The sequence below is a fragment of the Arvicola amphibius genome, chromosome 9, assembly GCF_903992535.2.
Source record: "Arvicola amphibius chromosome 9, mArvAmp1.2, whole genome shotgun sequence".
NCBI classification, from domain to species: domain Eukaryota; kingdom Metazoa; phylum Chordata; class Mammalia; order Rodentia; family Cricetidae; genus Arvicola; species Arvicola amphibius.
The window spans coordinates 37,186,956-37,204,318 of NC_052055.2; the positions used below are offsets into that span (position 1 = coordinate 37,186,956).

Sequence of the window (17,363 nt, forward strand, 5' to 3'; positions counted from 1 at the left end):
CTCCAAGCTACCCCCAGCCAGTCTGTAGGCAAACCACACAGGAACTAGCAGACACCCAGCTGCACAGAGTTGGGCGTGAGCCTTAGATTATGTGGTTTTGTTTTCTTGCTGCTAGAGTCGCACCAAAACGCAAGTGGTTCACCGAAACGCGCCTGCTCCTCTTATGTTTCAGTTTTAACAATACCCATCTGCCCCCAACGCTCATATTCACATAAGAAAACTTCTCATCCTGGATATGGCCCGTTAGCAGGCTGCCGCTTGCTTCACAGAAAGCCCTAGTTTGACATCCCTCCATCCAGAGAAACACAAAGGCCACTGGGAAAAAGTTAAAGTCACCCTGGTCAATGGCAATGTTAAAACCTCAGAGAAATCGCTTGCTAAGTATATGCAGTCTGTCACATAACTCTTAGCTTGTGATAAAAATCTTGACCCAAGAAAGAAGAAAGGGGGAGGGAGGCTCTCAGAGCCAGGAGTTCTGTTAGCAACATGCACTAACCAACTGAATTAACCAGCCTGTGAGTTAGAAGTTCTAAGCCGGGTTTGCCACTGTCATTGGCAAGGGTCTTTCCTTAGACTTCACATTGAGCAAGGTGGAGCCAAAGTGTCTGGCAGTTTCAAACTCTTCTCCCTCAGCGTCCCTAGTTTTTACCTTTGCAATTCTAACCTGCCCTTCCCCCCACACCACCTGCAGCCTGGGCCGGCTTCTTCCTTTCTCTGTGTTCTTGTATCTTCTGCATAAAAACGAGACATATGTTAATGGGGTGAGCAACACCGTTAGAGTTTGGAGGCTGGACCCAAGGTGAAGAGGGAAATATTGGGATTTCGCTGGCATTAATACTTGGATCGTTTTCTCTATTTGACTCAATTCGAAGTTCTAAAATTTTAAGTTGTTTTGCATTCCTGCCTTCTGAGGTGGTGTCTCATTGCTTCTTTAAGGATGAATTTTGCTGAAGATTTACTTTTTAAAACCCTTTTCTCATTATAATCATTTACTTTTTTTGAGACAGGTTTTGTTATGTAATGTAGCCAGGCTATACCTAGAACTCTCCAACTTCTTGCCAAAGTCTCAAGACCTGGGTCCAGCCTGCTCAAGTGCTGGGGTTACAGATATGTACACCACAGCTGCTTACTTAAGCATTTTAATTAAAATAGGAAAGAAGAAGCCCGGTATAGACTTGGCAAGCAAGCTACCTTGGTCATAGTAGGTGCTCAGTAAACATTTATCAAATTAATTAGAAGAAGTAATTTGTTGTCCCCGACTCTTTAGTAATGAGATTTAATTTTTTTATTTTAGTGTTAATTGGTATGTGCATATGTGTGTGGGCATGTGCATGTGAATGCAGTGCCCATGGAGATCAGAAGAATGCTGGGTCTCCTGAAACTCAGGTAATGAGACCACAGTGAGCTGCCAGACTTGGTTCTCTGCAAGAGCAGTATATGGCCCTCTCTACTGGGCCATCTCTCCTGCCCTTTTCTTATTAATGAAAGCCTGCACAAGTTTCTTAAAACTGAGTTGATTGTGAACGGGATCCCTGCTATTTTCACATTACGAAGAATTCTAAAGGTAACACGTCTCTGACTTTACAACTGTTACCACATGCTTCAGGGTCCTGCCTTTGTGACCTTCTTGGGTCCCATCATTACATTTAACAGTTTCACTGCCGAGTTTCTGATTTCCGAGAGCCTCTGGCCAGCATCCTTTTCAGCCGTGGTTACCAGGTCAGCCGCGTGTGATGGTTAACCACGTGTGCACAGCTGGGGCGTGGGCAGGAAAGGGAAAATGGTGAACGGTTCTATCCAGAACCTCTCTGTGGGTACTTTCAGTGTGCACCCTAACGTGGAAGCTACTTTCCCACAGGGTCCTGTTCCCTGGGGAACAGAATCCCTCCCCTTCCAAGTAAAGGGCAGAGCACAGAGCTGAAGAACCTCAAAGAGAATTAATTTTGCTAGCAACTACCGGCTGACGGGCAGACATGACAGCACACAGGTTGGGGACGAAGCCACAGCAGTGGTTTACTTCAAGACAGCTCTGTGACTGATGGAGGACAGAGTCACAGCTTAGGGATAAAGACCCTGATGCGAGCACATCTGCATTTCAGCTTTCACCATCAGGAGAGACTCAGGAAAACAGCAAGTCACTGGGGGATTCAGGATTGTGTGAAGTCCCACTTCTCCTCAGTAGAGAGAATTTCCTTAAAAACCACACTTGCTCAACAAAAGAAAAAAATTACAGCCACTCCTTTGGAAGGGTCATCTTTCATAACAGAGTTTATGTACTATTGGGCTTCATTTCATTTTTTTGAGTAAAACGTGTACTTCTGATTCCACAGAGTATTTAGACGTTCAGTCGATCTGTAGAGTTTGGATATTCTCCATGCATGGCTCTAGGATCAGGCTAGGAAGGTACTGGCGAACATAATGCAGCCTCTGCCTTGCTGGGCACTTCCTTCTGGTCAAGGGAGAAACAATACCACAGATGGAGGAAGTCAGCCGGGTGGAGACCTGGGGTAGTAAGGACTCACAGCTACAAAACCTTAGGAAGAGAACAAAACTGCCACAGTGAATGAGGCAGAGAAGTGTGTACAGAGGTCAAAGAGGGCAGACCGCCAGGCGGAGTCTGGCCAGCTGTGGCAATGGGAGCCAGTGGGAGAATCTGAACTGAGAGTGTTGTGAGCTGCCTTGGGTTTGAAATCTTTCAAGGATTCTCCTGGCTGTCCTGTGAACACTGTCTTCCGAACCTCATGGCCTTTATCATCTTGAACACAGCAGCTGCAAGCAGCCCTCAAAACCTGGCTTACTGGTCTTTCTCCATAGCAGGGTTGGACCCTCAGACTGGGATTCCATCATTCCTTCTTGTACCCTTCCCCTGAGCTGTGTGTGACCCTGCCTCAGCTGCACGTGTTCTCAGAAGACGAGAGGTTAATCAAGGGGAACTCCATCTGTGCAGCTATGGGGAAATCATGGTGATGCGACTGTTTCAGGGGGCGGGGTGGAGGGGTTGAGGTGGGTGGTCATGTTCCTGTCAGTAACCCCTCACTCATGGGTCCATAAGTCAGCAATTCTCAACCTGTGGATTGTGACCCTTTGGGAGGGTCAAACAACCCTTTCACAGGGGTCGCCTAAGACCATCAAAAAACACAGATATTTACATTATGATTCATAACAGTAGCAAAATTACAGTTATGAAGCAGCAACAAAATAATTTTATGGCTGGGGATTACTGCAACATGAGGAACTGTATTAAAGGGTCACAGCATTAGGAGGGTTGAGGATCCCTGCTATAAGTAAACCAAATTAACTCACTGATTCACTAAGTTCTACTTGGGCAGGAGATTTACTTTGGTCTGTTGTTGGTCCCCATGTGGGGCAGTAGATATTTGTTTATGTTTTCCAGGAAAGGTTCATACAACAAACACTATACCGTAAGGCAGTGGTTCTCAACTTTCCTAATATTGTGAACCTTTAATACGGTTCTTGTGTTGTGGTGACCCCTAACTATAAAATTGCTTTAATTGCTATTTCATAACTGTAATTTTGTTATTGTTATGAATTATAATGTAAACATTTTTGGAGATGGAGATTTGCTGAAGATGTCATAGCCCACAGGTTGAGAACCACTGCTGTAAGGGACCAAGAAGAGAAGCCTGACATTGCCCAGGATGTTACTGCAGCAGTCCAGGTGGGAGCTATGGCGGCTTAGTGAAGCAGAGGTATCTGGAAATGGCTGGACTCTTCATACAGAGGGTGATCATCACATTTAATGACAGTCACGTGTGGCTGTAATCCCACGATTCAGAAGCCCAAGGAGAAGGATTGCCATGTGGTTAAGGTAAATTGTAAGTTCTAGGCCATCCAGGGTTACAATATGAGCCCCTGCCCCCCACCACCCTAAAAGAAAACAATAATAACAACAATAACAACAAAAAAGGCCAGGTGTGGTACCCTTTAATCCTAGCCCTGGAGGCAGAGGCAAGCAGATTTCTGTCTCCGTTCAAGGCAAGCCTGGTAACATGATTGTATCATCTACTGGAGAGTAGCATCAATAACCATTTATTCAGTATCCATCCTGTATTTCAAATGGGATCTGATAATTATGACATAAAGTGAAAGACAAGCGTCCAAAAGGACCCCAAGGCTCCCAGCCTGAGAAACAAGAACAAGGCAGTGTCACTGGGCCAGGAGACATGGTGAGAGAGCCTGTGTGGAAGGACGGAGCAGGGTTTGGACACACTGATTTTGAAATGTTAGTGAGCCATTGCAACAGGGAGGTCAGAGCTCTTCACGGACGAATCTGAAGGTCAAGAGAGATCAAGGTTGCCAATGAAACTTAGAGCGTTGTGGCTGTAGAAAGGGTTCAAAGCTGTGAGACTACTCACTGCTTCCTGGGCCGTGAGTCTAGCCAAAGAAGACAACTTTTTGGAGAAAGGACACCTCCAGAGTTGAGAGACTGGGGAGACAGTAGCAAGGGGCTGAGGTCAGAAGAAGTGGCACCCTGGGTACCCTGGATGCCAAGCAGAGTAAAATTTGTTGACTTTTTGTAAAACTCTGAGTTCAGAAAATTAAAACAACAATAACAACAAAACACCCCATCAATCAACCCATTATCAAAGGATGACATTTGTACTGGGAGGGAGATAGCGCAATAACGCAACTAAATTGTTACCCCAAATGGAGGGATACAGATAAAAAAGATCCCCTTACCTAATATTACACCACGTGAGCTAATTCCATCAGTGTGGGCCCACCCCATACTTCTGTTGAGACTAGACAAGTCCTCTGTAGCTTATAGGGGCTGCAATCTTTGCGCGAGCCTTGTCTATTTCCATCTGCCTCGCCAACCACTTTCCCTGTGTTGGCGACCCTCAAGGCTCCACAGCTGGCTGCAAACCTTGCTTGTTCCACTTCTTTCTACTAGCCTGCCTTCTGGTGGTCTTTGACTCACACGATCCTCTTATTAAACATTTCCAGCCAGAATTTATCTTTTCTTTCTGTTAGACCATCACAGATCATCTTCCTAATCTCGATGAATGACTGACATTTACAGTCACCCCCAAAAGAAACTTGAGAATTACCATAGACCCCTCCTTCTTTCCTCTAACTCCTACATGGCTTTGGAGTCAAGCCCTGGCCCTCATAGCTTCAACACAATCCAAACAGGATACACAACATGGCCATTGCAGTCACTGCCCTTTATCTGGAGGAAACACTCTCAGACTTTAGGGGATGCTTCACACTGTGCTTGCACCCGACCATTTGTTTTTGTTTTTGTTTTTTTCGAGACGAGGTTTCCTGCAGCTTTGGTGCTTGTCTTGGAACTAGCTCTTGTAGACCAGGTTGGCCTTGAACTCACAGAGATCTGACTGCCTCTGCCTCCCGAGTGCTGGGATTAAAGGCATGCGCCACCACCGCCAAGCCTTTGCATCAGACCCTTTATATACTATGTTTTTTTCCTGTACAAGCATATTTATGATACTGTTTAACTTACACATTAGGCACAATGAGAGATAATTAATGATGAAGAACAGTGGTAATATACTACAATAAATGTTATATGGATTAAACAGGCACACCCTGTTTAATACCAGCACTCAGGAGACAGGCAGGAGGATCTTCATGAGTTCGAGGCCAGTCTGGTGTACATAGCAAGTTCCAGGTCAGGTTGAGCCATGTAGTGAGGTTGTCTCAGAAAGGAAAACAAAACAAGGGGCTGAAGAGACCGCTTAGCAGTTAAAAACACTTGCTGTTCTTGCAGAGAACCCAGGCTTGGTTCCCAGCACCCACATGGTGGCTCACAACCCTTTGGAACTCCAGTTATGAGGGATTCAATCCCTTGTGACCTCCTTGGGCACCAGACACACTTTGTTGCATAGACATACATGTAGGTAAAGCACTCGGTGATGTGGTTTCTCAAAAGTATCTTACTCTACTCTGTTCATTAAAGAAAAAAATACAAGGCCTGATTGACTGCAGGAAGAGAAGAGCCGGAATTGTGGAGTAGCCTTAGGGGAGCAGACACTGTTAAGCAGATTTGGGCTGCCTTAGCGGGTTACTTGAAGAAAGCAAGTGCATACAAAATGCAGACATTTCAGGTCCCAGGTGGAGTGGATGGGATGTCCAGAGCATTATGCTATCAAAATGGCATCAAATTTAAACTTCATGATTTTGTGGCTTCTTAAATTATCCACTTACTATTTCAGGGCTAAAGTTGATTGTGGGTAACTAAACTGAGTTTGGAGTTGTGGTAAAGGAGGTACTGTGTTTCTGACTCAGGGCCTTATCCATGTATTCACAGAACTGCCGCAACATTCTGTCCCTTCTGAACACGGTCAGAAAAAAAATCTCATTCTAGAAAGAGAAAATTGAACAGTTTTTAAAAATCACAATCTCAGCCTGGTGGTGGTGGCGCATGCCTTTAATCCCAGCACTCAGGAGGCAGAGGCAGGAGGATCTCTAAGTTTGAGGCCAGCCTGGTGTACAGAGCGTGTTCCATAACAGCTAGGGCTACACAGAAAAAAAAACCCTGTCTTGGAACTCTCCCCCTTCCTCTCCCAAAATTGCAATCTCTGGCCTCACAGTACAGCGCAAAGAATGGTGAGTGAAAATATCAATGCAACAGATTCAATGCAATGCCCATCAAAATCCCAGCAAAATTCTTCAAAGACCTTGAAAGAACGGTACTCAACTTCATAAGGAAAAGCAAAAAACCCAGGATAGCCAAAACAATCCTGTACAATAAAAGAACTTCTGGAGGCATCATAATCCCTGACTTCAAACTCTACTACAGAGCTACAGTACTGAAAACAGTCTGGTATTGACATAAAGTACAGACAGGAGGACCAACGGAACCAAATAGAAGACCCAGATATCAATCCACACATCTTCGAACACCTGATTTTTGACAAGGAAGCAAAATATATCAAATGGAAAAAAGAAAGCATATTTAACAAGTGGTGCTGGCATAACTGGATATCAACAGGTAAAAAAATGAAAATAGACCCACATCTATCACCATGCACAAAATTCAAGTCCAAATGGATCAAAGACCTCAACATAGAGCCAGCCACACTGAACCTTATAGAAAAGAAAGTGGGAAGTACAGTTGAATGCATTGGCACAGGGAACCACTTCCTAAATATAACCCCAGCAGCACAAACACTGAGAGAAACAATAAGTGGAACCTCCTGAAACTGAAAAGCTTCTGTAAAGCAAAGGACACGGTCAACAAGACAAAATGACAGCCTACAGAATGGGAAAAGATCTTCCCTAACCCCACATCAGAGGTCTGATCTCCAAAATTTACAAAGAACTCAAGAAATTGGACACCAAAAGAACACATAATCCAATTAAAAAAAATGGAGTACAGACCTAAACAGAGAACTCTCAACAAAGGAATCTAAAATGGCTAAAAGACACTTAAAGAAATGCTCAACATCCTTAGTCATCAGAGAAATGCAAATCTAAACAACTCCGAGATTCCATCTTACACCTGTAAGAATGGCCAAGATCAAAAACACTGATGACCACTTATGCTGGAGAAGTTGTGGGGAAAAGGGACACTTCTGCACTGCTGGTGGGAATGCAAGCTGGTACAACCCCTTTGGATGTCAGTGTGGCAATTTCTCAGAAAATTAGTAAACAACCTTCCTTAAGACCCAGTAATACCACTTTTGGGTATATATCCAAAGGATGCTCAATCGTGCCACAAGGACATGTGCTCAACTATGTTCATAGCAGCTTTGTTTGTCATAGCCAGAACCTGGAAACAACTTAAATGCCCCTTGACCAAAGAATTGATAAGAAAAATGTGGTACATTTACACAATGGAGTACTACACAGCAGAAAAAAATAACAACATCTTGAATTTGCAGGAAAATGGGTGGAGCTAAACATCATTTTGAGTAAGATAACCCAGACACAGAAAGACAATTATCACATGTACTCACTCATAGGTGGTTTTTCAACATAAATAGCAAAGAAAGTCAGCCTACAAACCACAATCCCAGAGAACTTAGACAACAATGAGGACACCAAGAGAGACTTACATAGATCTAATCTACATGGGAAATAGAAAGTACAAAAGACAAGATCTCCTGAGTAAATTAGATGCATGGGGACCTTGGGAGAGGGTTGAAGAGGGGAGTGGAGAGGCAGGGAGGGGAGCAAAGAAAAATGTAGAGCTCAATAAATATCAACAAAAAATTTAAATAAAAAAGAAAGAAAATATCAGTGGAGCTCACAATCAAAGACAGAAGATTGTCTTTAGATTGGGGGAATGAGGACAGAGCTGGACACCAGTGATTAGGGCTGAGGGCCCAGTGAAAGCTTTTGCTTATTGGATATCCTAAGCAATCCTTACCAGCCACGTCTTCCTACAAGCTCACCTCCTCCAGGAAGTCTTTCTTTGCTCCCGTTGTACTCTATGGCTGCCTTTGTCACGGCAGTCCTCTATGCTGGGGACTTTGCTCAGACTATAATCTCCTTGCATTCTCATGGTATAGCATGGTGTCTAGCATCCAGCAGATTCTTAATGGTAGAGAGCGAATGCAGTTCCTCTTATGTAAAATAGGCTGATAATGACCAATTTTGACAGATCTCTGAAATGTACATAAGATATACATTATGTAAATTATAACATAATATACAAAATACTCGTTTGTTCCCTCACTATACTTCATTGAATAAAACCTAAATATCTTTGAATGACATTCAAGGCCCCAGACAATCTGTTTCCCAGGCTGCCTTTTCAGGCTGTTTTTCCAGGCTGCTTCTGGCTATGCCTTAATTATATTATTTCCAGTTAAATAATATTTTGAACACACCAACTTCTTTCATGCCTCTCATGATTTTTATTTTATTTCCTTATCAACATGTCAGTATCAATAACGTTGACTATTACAGTAATTGAAGCTGTGGTGGGGAAAAAAAACCTTACTTTTTACCACGAAGTCTTTCTACCCTAGTCAAAATTTCATTCCGTTACCAACGAGCTTTAGGACATGGACTCAATTATACTGTCAATGTCCATAGGGACACGAGTCTTTGGGACTTGCCTGCCACTTATCTTCCTCTACTGTTGTTCCTCTAATAGCTTTTTCCACAGTCACAGTGACTAGAGGACTCGGAGTTTTTCTGAGATAATAGGTGCTCGCTGCTTTTGTGTCTTTATACATGATACGTCCTTTGTCTCTGATGTCCTCTTCTTCGTCTGCCCCGTGAACTTCCTTTATGATTTAATTCAGATGTAAAGTATTCTGTGAAATCTGCCCTTAAATACACCTTGGCAGAATTAGATGCTCTTTCCTCTCTCATTATGCAACACATATCTTGTCACAGTCTTCGGTGACTGCGCCTGTCACCTCCACTAATCTGTAAATGCATGCAGCATAGGGCTGTGCTTTATCTGGGTCCTTCCCGCCCGGTACAAAGCGTGTGCTCACTGCTGATGGGCTAAATATATCAAAGACTAGCCCTCGGTGAGACCTGGAGCTGTCCTTGGAGCTGCTTCATCGCTGACCGTTAGATACACTGCTTTACACCTCCAGGCTATTAGCCGCTTTAACCTCGGAGGTGGCAGTCAGGGCTTGAAGGATGGCGGTTCTGGTCCATTTACAATAGTAACACAAATTGCGAAAATGTAGAAAGCAAAATTAGAAGAGTGCCAACTGACTGAGATTGTATAACAAGAACGTTTACCTTCCATCTGTTTGATCCTCTCGGGCCAGGACGAACGAACCTGCTGGAGACACCCAGCTAGAGGCGCTGCACGTTGTGGGCGCTAAGGGGTCGGAAGTGAGGAAGCGGAAGCGGAAGTGGGCAACGGCACGGGCTCCTGGGTCTCTTTGAGGAGGCCAAAGGGTCTGGGGGTTTGATTTTGACGGGGAAGAGGTTGCCAGGTAGGTGATTGGAATGGCCCGCTGGGCGGTAATCTCTAGTGTGGAGCAGAGAGTAGATGGGGGAAGCCACCAACGGCCTTCCCGCCTAACTTTCCTGTTGCCACCATTCAGCCTAGGCACAGGACAGGCAGGCCGAGGGTTCTGAGGCTGCCGCTACCGGATGCCATGCGGCTCTGCCCACCTTCCAGAAATTTCCTCAGTGAAGTTGCCCACCTGAGGAATCCCTGTCCATTTTTGCGTGGTCATCAGGCTGGGTCTCCTGTGTGACCCAGTGACCTGGCTCATTGTTCTGAGCTTCCTATTGAAAAAACAAGAAAGGGGTGCCAGGAAAGACACTGTCCAGCAGAAGTTGATTCTCTGTCTCTATCCTCCATTTTTTCAGAATTCTCTCCAAACCTTTGTCTTTCTTCCTCTCCATAGCCCTACGTGGTGGTGTTCTTTATGCTGTAAATGAGGGAACCAAGGTTCAGAGATGCCATGATTTAGGGAATGAATGGACCTCAAATCCCTGCCGTCCGTTGGATCTCAAATGCACAGAGGCAACGCCTGTCAAAGCTGTGGTAGCCATTTCTTTGGGGAGGTAGGGTGGGGATTGTGCCTTGTGCATCTGTTTCCCTTACCCCTTCTTTGCCTAGGATGGAGGTTGTCATGTAATAAGCTTCAGGAAATAAGTGACTCAGAAAAGCTTCTCTGCCTCTTTCAGTGTGGAGTTCTCGCCATCAAACAGTGACCTTCTTCAGTGCCGCTGTATTCTCTAAGGGTTTGGTTAACAATACTGGCCAGAGCCTGTTTCCTCCAAGCCAAACTCAAGTCTGTGGGTCGAACCGGAACAAACAAAAATGTGCTTTCCTTCTAGCGCCGTCTCAAATGTGCCCTCCCAGAGATGCCACTGGGTGCTCAGTTCTTTCCTTTCCTTTCCTTTCTTTTCCTTTCCTTTCCTTTCCTTTCCTTCCTTCTTTCTTTCTTTGGTTGTTGTTTGTTTTTGTTTGTTTGTTTTTCTGAGACAGAGTTTCTCTGTAGCTTTGGAGCCTGTCCTGGAAACTAGCTTTTGTAGACCAAGCTGACCTCAAACTCACAGAGATCCGCCTGCCTCTGCCTCTCGAGTGCTGGGATTAAAGGCATGCATCACCACCACTGCCCGACTCAGGTGATCAGTTTCTTAGATGTTATTGTTATTATTGTCCCAAGTGTTTGGGTAGTTCCTCTGGTTGGTTGGTTTATTTATTTATTTATTTATTTTATATTTCTTTTTATTTTATGTGTACGGTTTTTTTTTTCCTGCATGTACGTCTGTACACCTTATAGGTACAGTGCCTGTAGAGGCCGGAAGAGGTGTTGGATCCCTTGGAACGGGAGTTACACATAGTGTTAGGCACCATATCAGTGCTGAGACTAGAACCCTGGTCCTCTGAAAGCAGTCAGTGCCCTTAACCGCTGAATCAGCTCTCCACCCCTAGTTCTCTGTCTAGTTCTTCAATCCTTTATTTTCGATTGCGAAATCTGAAGTTTCGAAGACTAATTTCCCCTTTTAACTTAGTAGTGAAATCTGAACTGAAATGAGATTTAGAACCTCTTTCAAATAGCTACATGTTTTTGTCGCGAATCTGTTGGTGGGGTTTGTTGCACCCGCCGAGCGTCTCCACCCCTCACTGTGTGTTCTGGAATGTATGGTACAGGCACAGCAATACCTTTCAAAACAACGACAAAACTCCACAGTTCAACTGGCCTTGAGGAAATTGTGTGGGATTGTGGATCACCAGTTTAACATAACTTGATAAATGCTTTCCTGTAACAATTCTGACAAAATGGCAGGGAAGGAACAATGTTGGGGAAAGCAGATCCAAAAAGAAAACCAAGAGATGTCTTCTAGACCAGGTGCTCACTCGCATGCACACGCGCATGCAGAGACAGAGGGAGAGATTTGACTTCATCATGTGTTTGCTTCAGAAATGTTTAATCAAGAAAGTTCCTCAGCTAGACAGAAAGTTTTCAACCATAGGGAACATGATTCACACTTCTTCACAAAACCATATAAATGGTTCTCAAGAGATATTTGCTGATTTCTTCAAAAATATTTGCTCAAATTCTAGGCTTTTTTGCATACGTGACAATTCCAGGGGCTAGATTCTTTTAAAATGTCGTGTTTGAAAGTTGTCCCAGAGCAGGATCATTCAGCCATTTGGTCATTCACCCCTCACATGTGTCCTGGGTTCCCACATGGCAAGGTAGTCCTTAGGTGTAGGATTGCAGTGGTCAGACTGTCAGGTCAAAGCCCTTGGGGAGCTTCTAGTCTCGTGTTATTTGCCATAGCCAAACAACAAGTAGTTAAGTACATATTATTTTAAATGTCATGAAAGAAATGTAAGTGCCAAGAATGAGCTCAATTGTATGTTGGAAAGAGTATGATAGGGTGACCTTTATGGTGAGATAGAGCCAGAGGGGTAATGAATCTGGGGCATGAATTGCCTTTTTCCCTCTTATTTCTCAATGTGATGGTGACGTGGGCAGTCAGACAACTGAGAGTCAAGTGTGGAAACTTTCCTCCTTGCCACTGATTTTGTCTCAGATGCTGTATAGTCACGAGGTGCTTAATGACAGGCACATTCTGAGATATGCACTAATAGGTCTACACAAACATAGGATGTACTTACCCAAACTAAGATGGCCATGACGTCACTCGGTGATGTAATTTTATGTGACCACAGTCATCCTTGACTGAAGCACCTGCAGCATATGACTTTAGTTACAAATATCTAGTTTACCTCAGGGTATGAGCAGACAGCATTTCTCTGTAGTCGAGTGTCTAAAACATAACAATGTCACATCACTTACAACCGACACCAATTACTGAATTCCTTATGGTAGAATGGTAACTCATTGTGTGTTCACGTCACTGTATGTGAGTAAGCGATATTAATTTACCTATCTAGACTTTTTTCTTTGTGGCACTGTAGCAGTTGGGAGAGTTTTGGCACAGTGTTGGGCACATCCATTTTAAACTATTTTGGGTTAGAAGGCTCTTAATTTTTTTTATGGGCAGAAAATGTCTAAGAAAACACTTCAAAAATTTAAGGATGCAGCTTAGAGAATATAGGAAAACTGAATAATGAGCACAGTCTTTGCAAAATATAGATAGGTAGCTATAAAAACAAAAGATTTAACAACTGTCCAATTCCAGCAAGTTATGATTCTAAAATAGTTTTTCTAAGACATAGATTTCTGAAGACCTAGATCAGTATTTGTTTCTATGCTGGTGTTACGGTGCAGCTCTGCACTGAGCGCCTTCAGGAGAGGAGAAGAAAGGACAGTAGAAACCGAAAGTTTTAATAGCTTATTGGAGCCTTATAAATCATGTTTTTGCTGCAGGAGGAAGTCAGACAAAATGCTTGTCTTCAGGGTGCAAAGGAGATAATCAGAAAGTCAGAGATAATCACATGTCTTTTTCTTCATAGATATGGTCTCTTTCTGAGAAATATTAATTAAATTGATTATATTTTCAATCTCATTTATTTGAGAGTGCATGTTTTTTTTTTTTTTAAATCAAAAAGAGACAGAGCAGAAGGACTAATGATCTCCTGTTTTTTTTAAAGGTTATAGTTCATTTACTATGCATCTGAAAATTATGTCTTCCTTCAACACACCAATTAATCAGGCATGAGCTAGGAGCTGAGGAGGTCAAGAAAACAAAACTAAAAATAACAAACAGTCGTTATGAATTTGATTTTTTTTCTTTTGTGTGTGTATGGCTTCGATAGTAAAATCTGATTATCGTTCATCTAGGCTTCAGTGGGTCTGGCTGCTCATCAGGGCTTGAAATCAATTTGGCACAGTGCCTTGGTCGCTGTCGGAGGTGAATCACCAGAGAAACTGCAAAAAAGTGACTCACCTTCCTGTAGAGTAATGAGAAAGGGGAAGGGAACAGCTTCATGTAAATTATGAACTGCTAATTCACAAGCATCCTGCAGATTCTTGGGGTGCATACCCCTTTTAAGTTTTAATGTGTAACCTAAATACCTTCCTTTTCTGTGTATTTGGAAAGCTGTCAGACATGGTAATCACTCCAGGTTTTAGGGAGTTTCATCACTTTGACACTGTTGAATTTAAATCCTGTATCTTTTTTCTGAAAGTGAGTAAAAAGAGTAATCAAACCTTTCTCTCTAGTTTGCTAGCCTTGTCTAGGCTAATATACTGGTGTTGGGTACCATGCCTTAGTTGTAGGTCTGAGGAGGTAGAAGTGCTTGTCTTAGTGCTCGATCCCTAGATGGACAAGAGAGTAGAATCTGTGTAGGTTTGATTTAGTGCCTTTTAGAGGGAGCATGACTAGGGCACTAGGAGTGTCTCATGCTGTTTTCATCACCATTTAAATGATTTCAGGACACAGTGTTCGCATAATGGCAGAATATGGTAAGATGTCAGAGTGCGAAGTCCCCCTTCAATACTAGTTTGCCCACTCTCTGTGTAAGTCTTTATACTCGCTGTATGTTATTTCTGCAGGAACTTTTGGAAACAGATAGACTACCTACAAGTTTTTGGCTAAAGAAGGTCAACCCTGTGAGGGATTTTGCCGTGCTCACCCTAAGAACCCTTATATAGTCCCCTCCTTCTGGACAGGCTGACTTGGAAACTAAATCTAGATTATTTTTTGAGACTGACTTGGTCTCCTGTAGATATTTTTTTTAAGGAACTTACATATTTTTTCGCACTTCCCTTGCAGGAAATCGATACTGTATCACATGGAGATGAATCATTTGTGCTTGAGAGTTGTAGAACCCGGGACAGATGTCCTGTCAGGAGCCCTGTAAACCAGTCATTCTGGTCCCATCATTCTCACCCCGCTTTACCTTCAGACTCAACTCTAGTTATGGCTTTCAGGAGGCAAGTGAAAAATTTCGTGAAAAATTATTCAGAGGCTGAAATAAAAGTCAGGGAAGCAACTTCTAATGACCCCTGGGGTCCCTCCAGCTCGCTGATGCTAGCCATCAGTGACATGACTTTCAACACGGCCTCCCTCTCTGAGATCATGCACATGATGTGGCAACGACTGGGTGATCATGGGAAGAACTGGCGTCATGTGTACAAATGCCTCTCTCTGATGGACTACCTCATCAAGAACGGCTCCAAGAAAGTTATTCAGTGTTGCAGAGAGGGGTTGTGCAACCTTCAAATGCTAAAAGATTTCCAACACATAGATGAAGCTGGAAAAGACCAAGGTAACCAACATTTTGTAAACAATTAGACATTGTGCCATAAAGACATGAGTGCAGGGCAGACAGTTTTAAACCCTGAACTGGAGCAAGGTGGTTCTTGATTTTCACAGTGTCTTGTTATGTAGTCTAGGCTGTCCTGAGCTTCTCCTCCTGTCCTAACCTCTAACCTCCCACGTGCTAGGATATGGCTTGAACAGTTTGTTCTTAAATGTCCCTGCCACCTCTTTTCTTGACAGTCTAGCTCTCATTTCCATCCTCTGTGTTGAATGTGGTACTGGGAGAGCAGTAACACCCTGATCCAGTGGCACAGCAAATGAAAGGAGGTAGCACAACGGTTTGTATAATGATGCCACTATAACTCATAATTATAATTAGATTGGAATTTATTCATAATTTAGAGAAGTGTTTCTAGGGACTTTGGAATCTTCAAAGGCTATTGAGGTGGACATACTTAACAAACGTGCAGAAATTCAGGTCATGAAATAATTCAGGGTGTGGAGAGGAGACGACAAAGGGCTATACAGAATATTGAAGTAGATTAGCACCAAAGTATTTGCAAAGGTGACGAGCCAGCATTCCTTTCTTTGCATTAGAAATGTGAACCTATAATTTGTGTTTAAAGTGATAAACTTTAAATCATGAAGAGAGAATAACGTTCACTGTATTCTATGGTTACTGCATTTTAAAACTCCATTTTTTTGAGCCTGTTCTAGAACTTGGTCTGTAGACCAGGCTGGCCTCAAACTCTCAAACTCACAGAGATCTGCCTGCCTCTGCCTCCCAAGTGCTGGGAGTAAAGGCATGCACTACCACCACCTGCCCTAAAACTACATTTTTTAAAATACAAAAATTATATAAAAAATTTCTACGTACCTTTCTGCACCTATACAGTCTTTCTGTTACTAACATCAGTGAAAGTTCATTTGCTACAGGTGGCAGCCAGTGTTGATAATGTTCATAGATCATATGTGTCACACAGTTCTGTCGATTTTGGAAAGACATAATGTCCTGTGTCTACCACCCAGTATTAAACAGGGTCCTTCCACTTACTTAAGTGTGTCTCACCACCCACCCTCACCCTCTTGGACCTGGGTACCACTGGGCTTCATAATTCTTCCTTCTCTAGATGTCACGAGCTTAAACCCATAAAGCTTCTTTAGGTTGGTTTCTTTCATGGGCAATATACCCCAAAGTTCCTACATATCCTTCCATAGCTTGAGAGCTTGTTCCTTTTCCTTTCTTCTTTATAAAAAGTTTTGTTGGAATATAAATCACATACTATACAAATTGCACACTTGGATATATACATATATGTATAATATATGTTTTATATAGGTATATATAATACATAATTATAAGGTTGTTTATTAGATTATTTTAAAATAAAAGTTGTTTTAGAACATTAAAAAGATTGCTTAAAAAGTATATGTATATTTATGTCATTTGGCTTTTATGTTCATTTGTATTGATTTTTGAGTCAGAACCTCATGTGGACTTGAGTTCATGAAGTAACTGAGTTCAGCTGACCTTGAACTCCTGATCTTCCTACCTCCACCTGCCAGGCATTGGGAATAGTGGTGTGTGCTACCATGCCAGCTCATATTTACATTTGTAAGTGTGAAGTTTGGTGGTGTTAATTACACTTACTGTGTTGTGAAGGCACCACCACTCTTATTTAAACCTTTTTTTAAAAAGTCACACTGTCAACATTAAGTAATAACTCCTCATTCCCATTCCATTAAGCTTCTGCTTTCTGTCTGGATGAACTTGGCCTTTAAGTCCACTATGTGTAAGTGGAATTTTACTGTTCCTTTCCATGGGGCTTATTTCTCTCACCCTATGGTCCTTGAGGCTCATCCAGGTGGTAGGATGAATCAGAACTCCATTCTTTGGTGGTTGGATACCATTTTCTTTTCTGTGCTCACCACATTTAAACACATCTATTCATCTGTTGATAGACTTGTCGAGTGTTCTGCCTGTGAGCTCTTGTGAATAACGCTGCAGTGAACATCAGTGTGTGTCAGGTTGGGTCTCTGCTTTCAGTCTGGGGTGTATAAGAACAGTGGAATCACTACAATGTGTGTTAATGTCAGTGTTTAGCCCCTTGAGGAACTGCTGAACCTTCTAGAGGGACTGAACCGTCTTACATTCCCATCAGCAATGCAAGAGGGCTTCATTTTTCCTGTATCTTTGTTAACACTTGTTACTCTGTCCATCTTAAAATTATGGTTAATCCTGCTGGATTTAAAGTTGGACCTTGCTG

The 17,363-nt window shown here is 42.9% G+C and overlaps 1 protein-coding gene across 1 annotated transcript in view; it reads left to right on the forward strand.

Moving 5' to 3' along the window:
• Window positions 1-14,754: 14,754 nt before the first annotated feature.
• Window positions 14,755-17,363, forward strand: part of Enthd1 (ENTH domain containing 1) — a 114,151-nt gene continuing 111,542 nt past the window's right edge. The window contains exon 1 of the mRNA XM_038343522.1: window positions 14,755-15,103. Coding sequence (XP_038199450.1) covers window positions 14,755-15,103 — 349 coding nt within the window. The remainder of the gene's footprint in view (window positions 15,104-17,363) is intronic.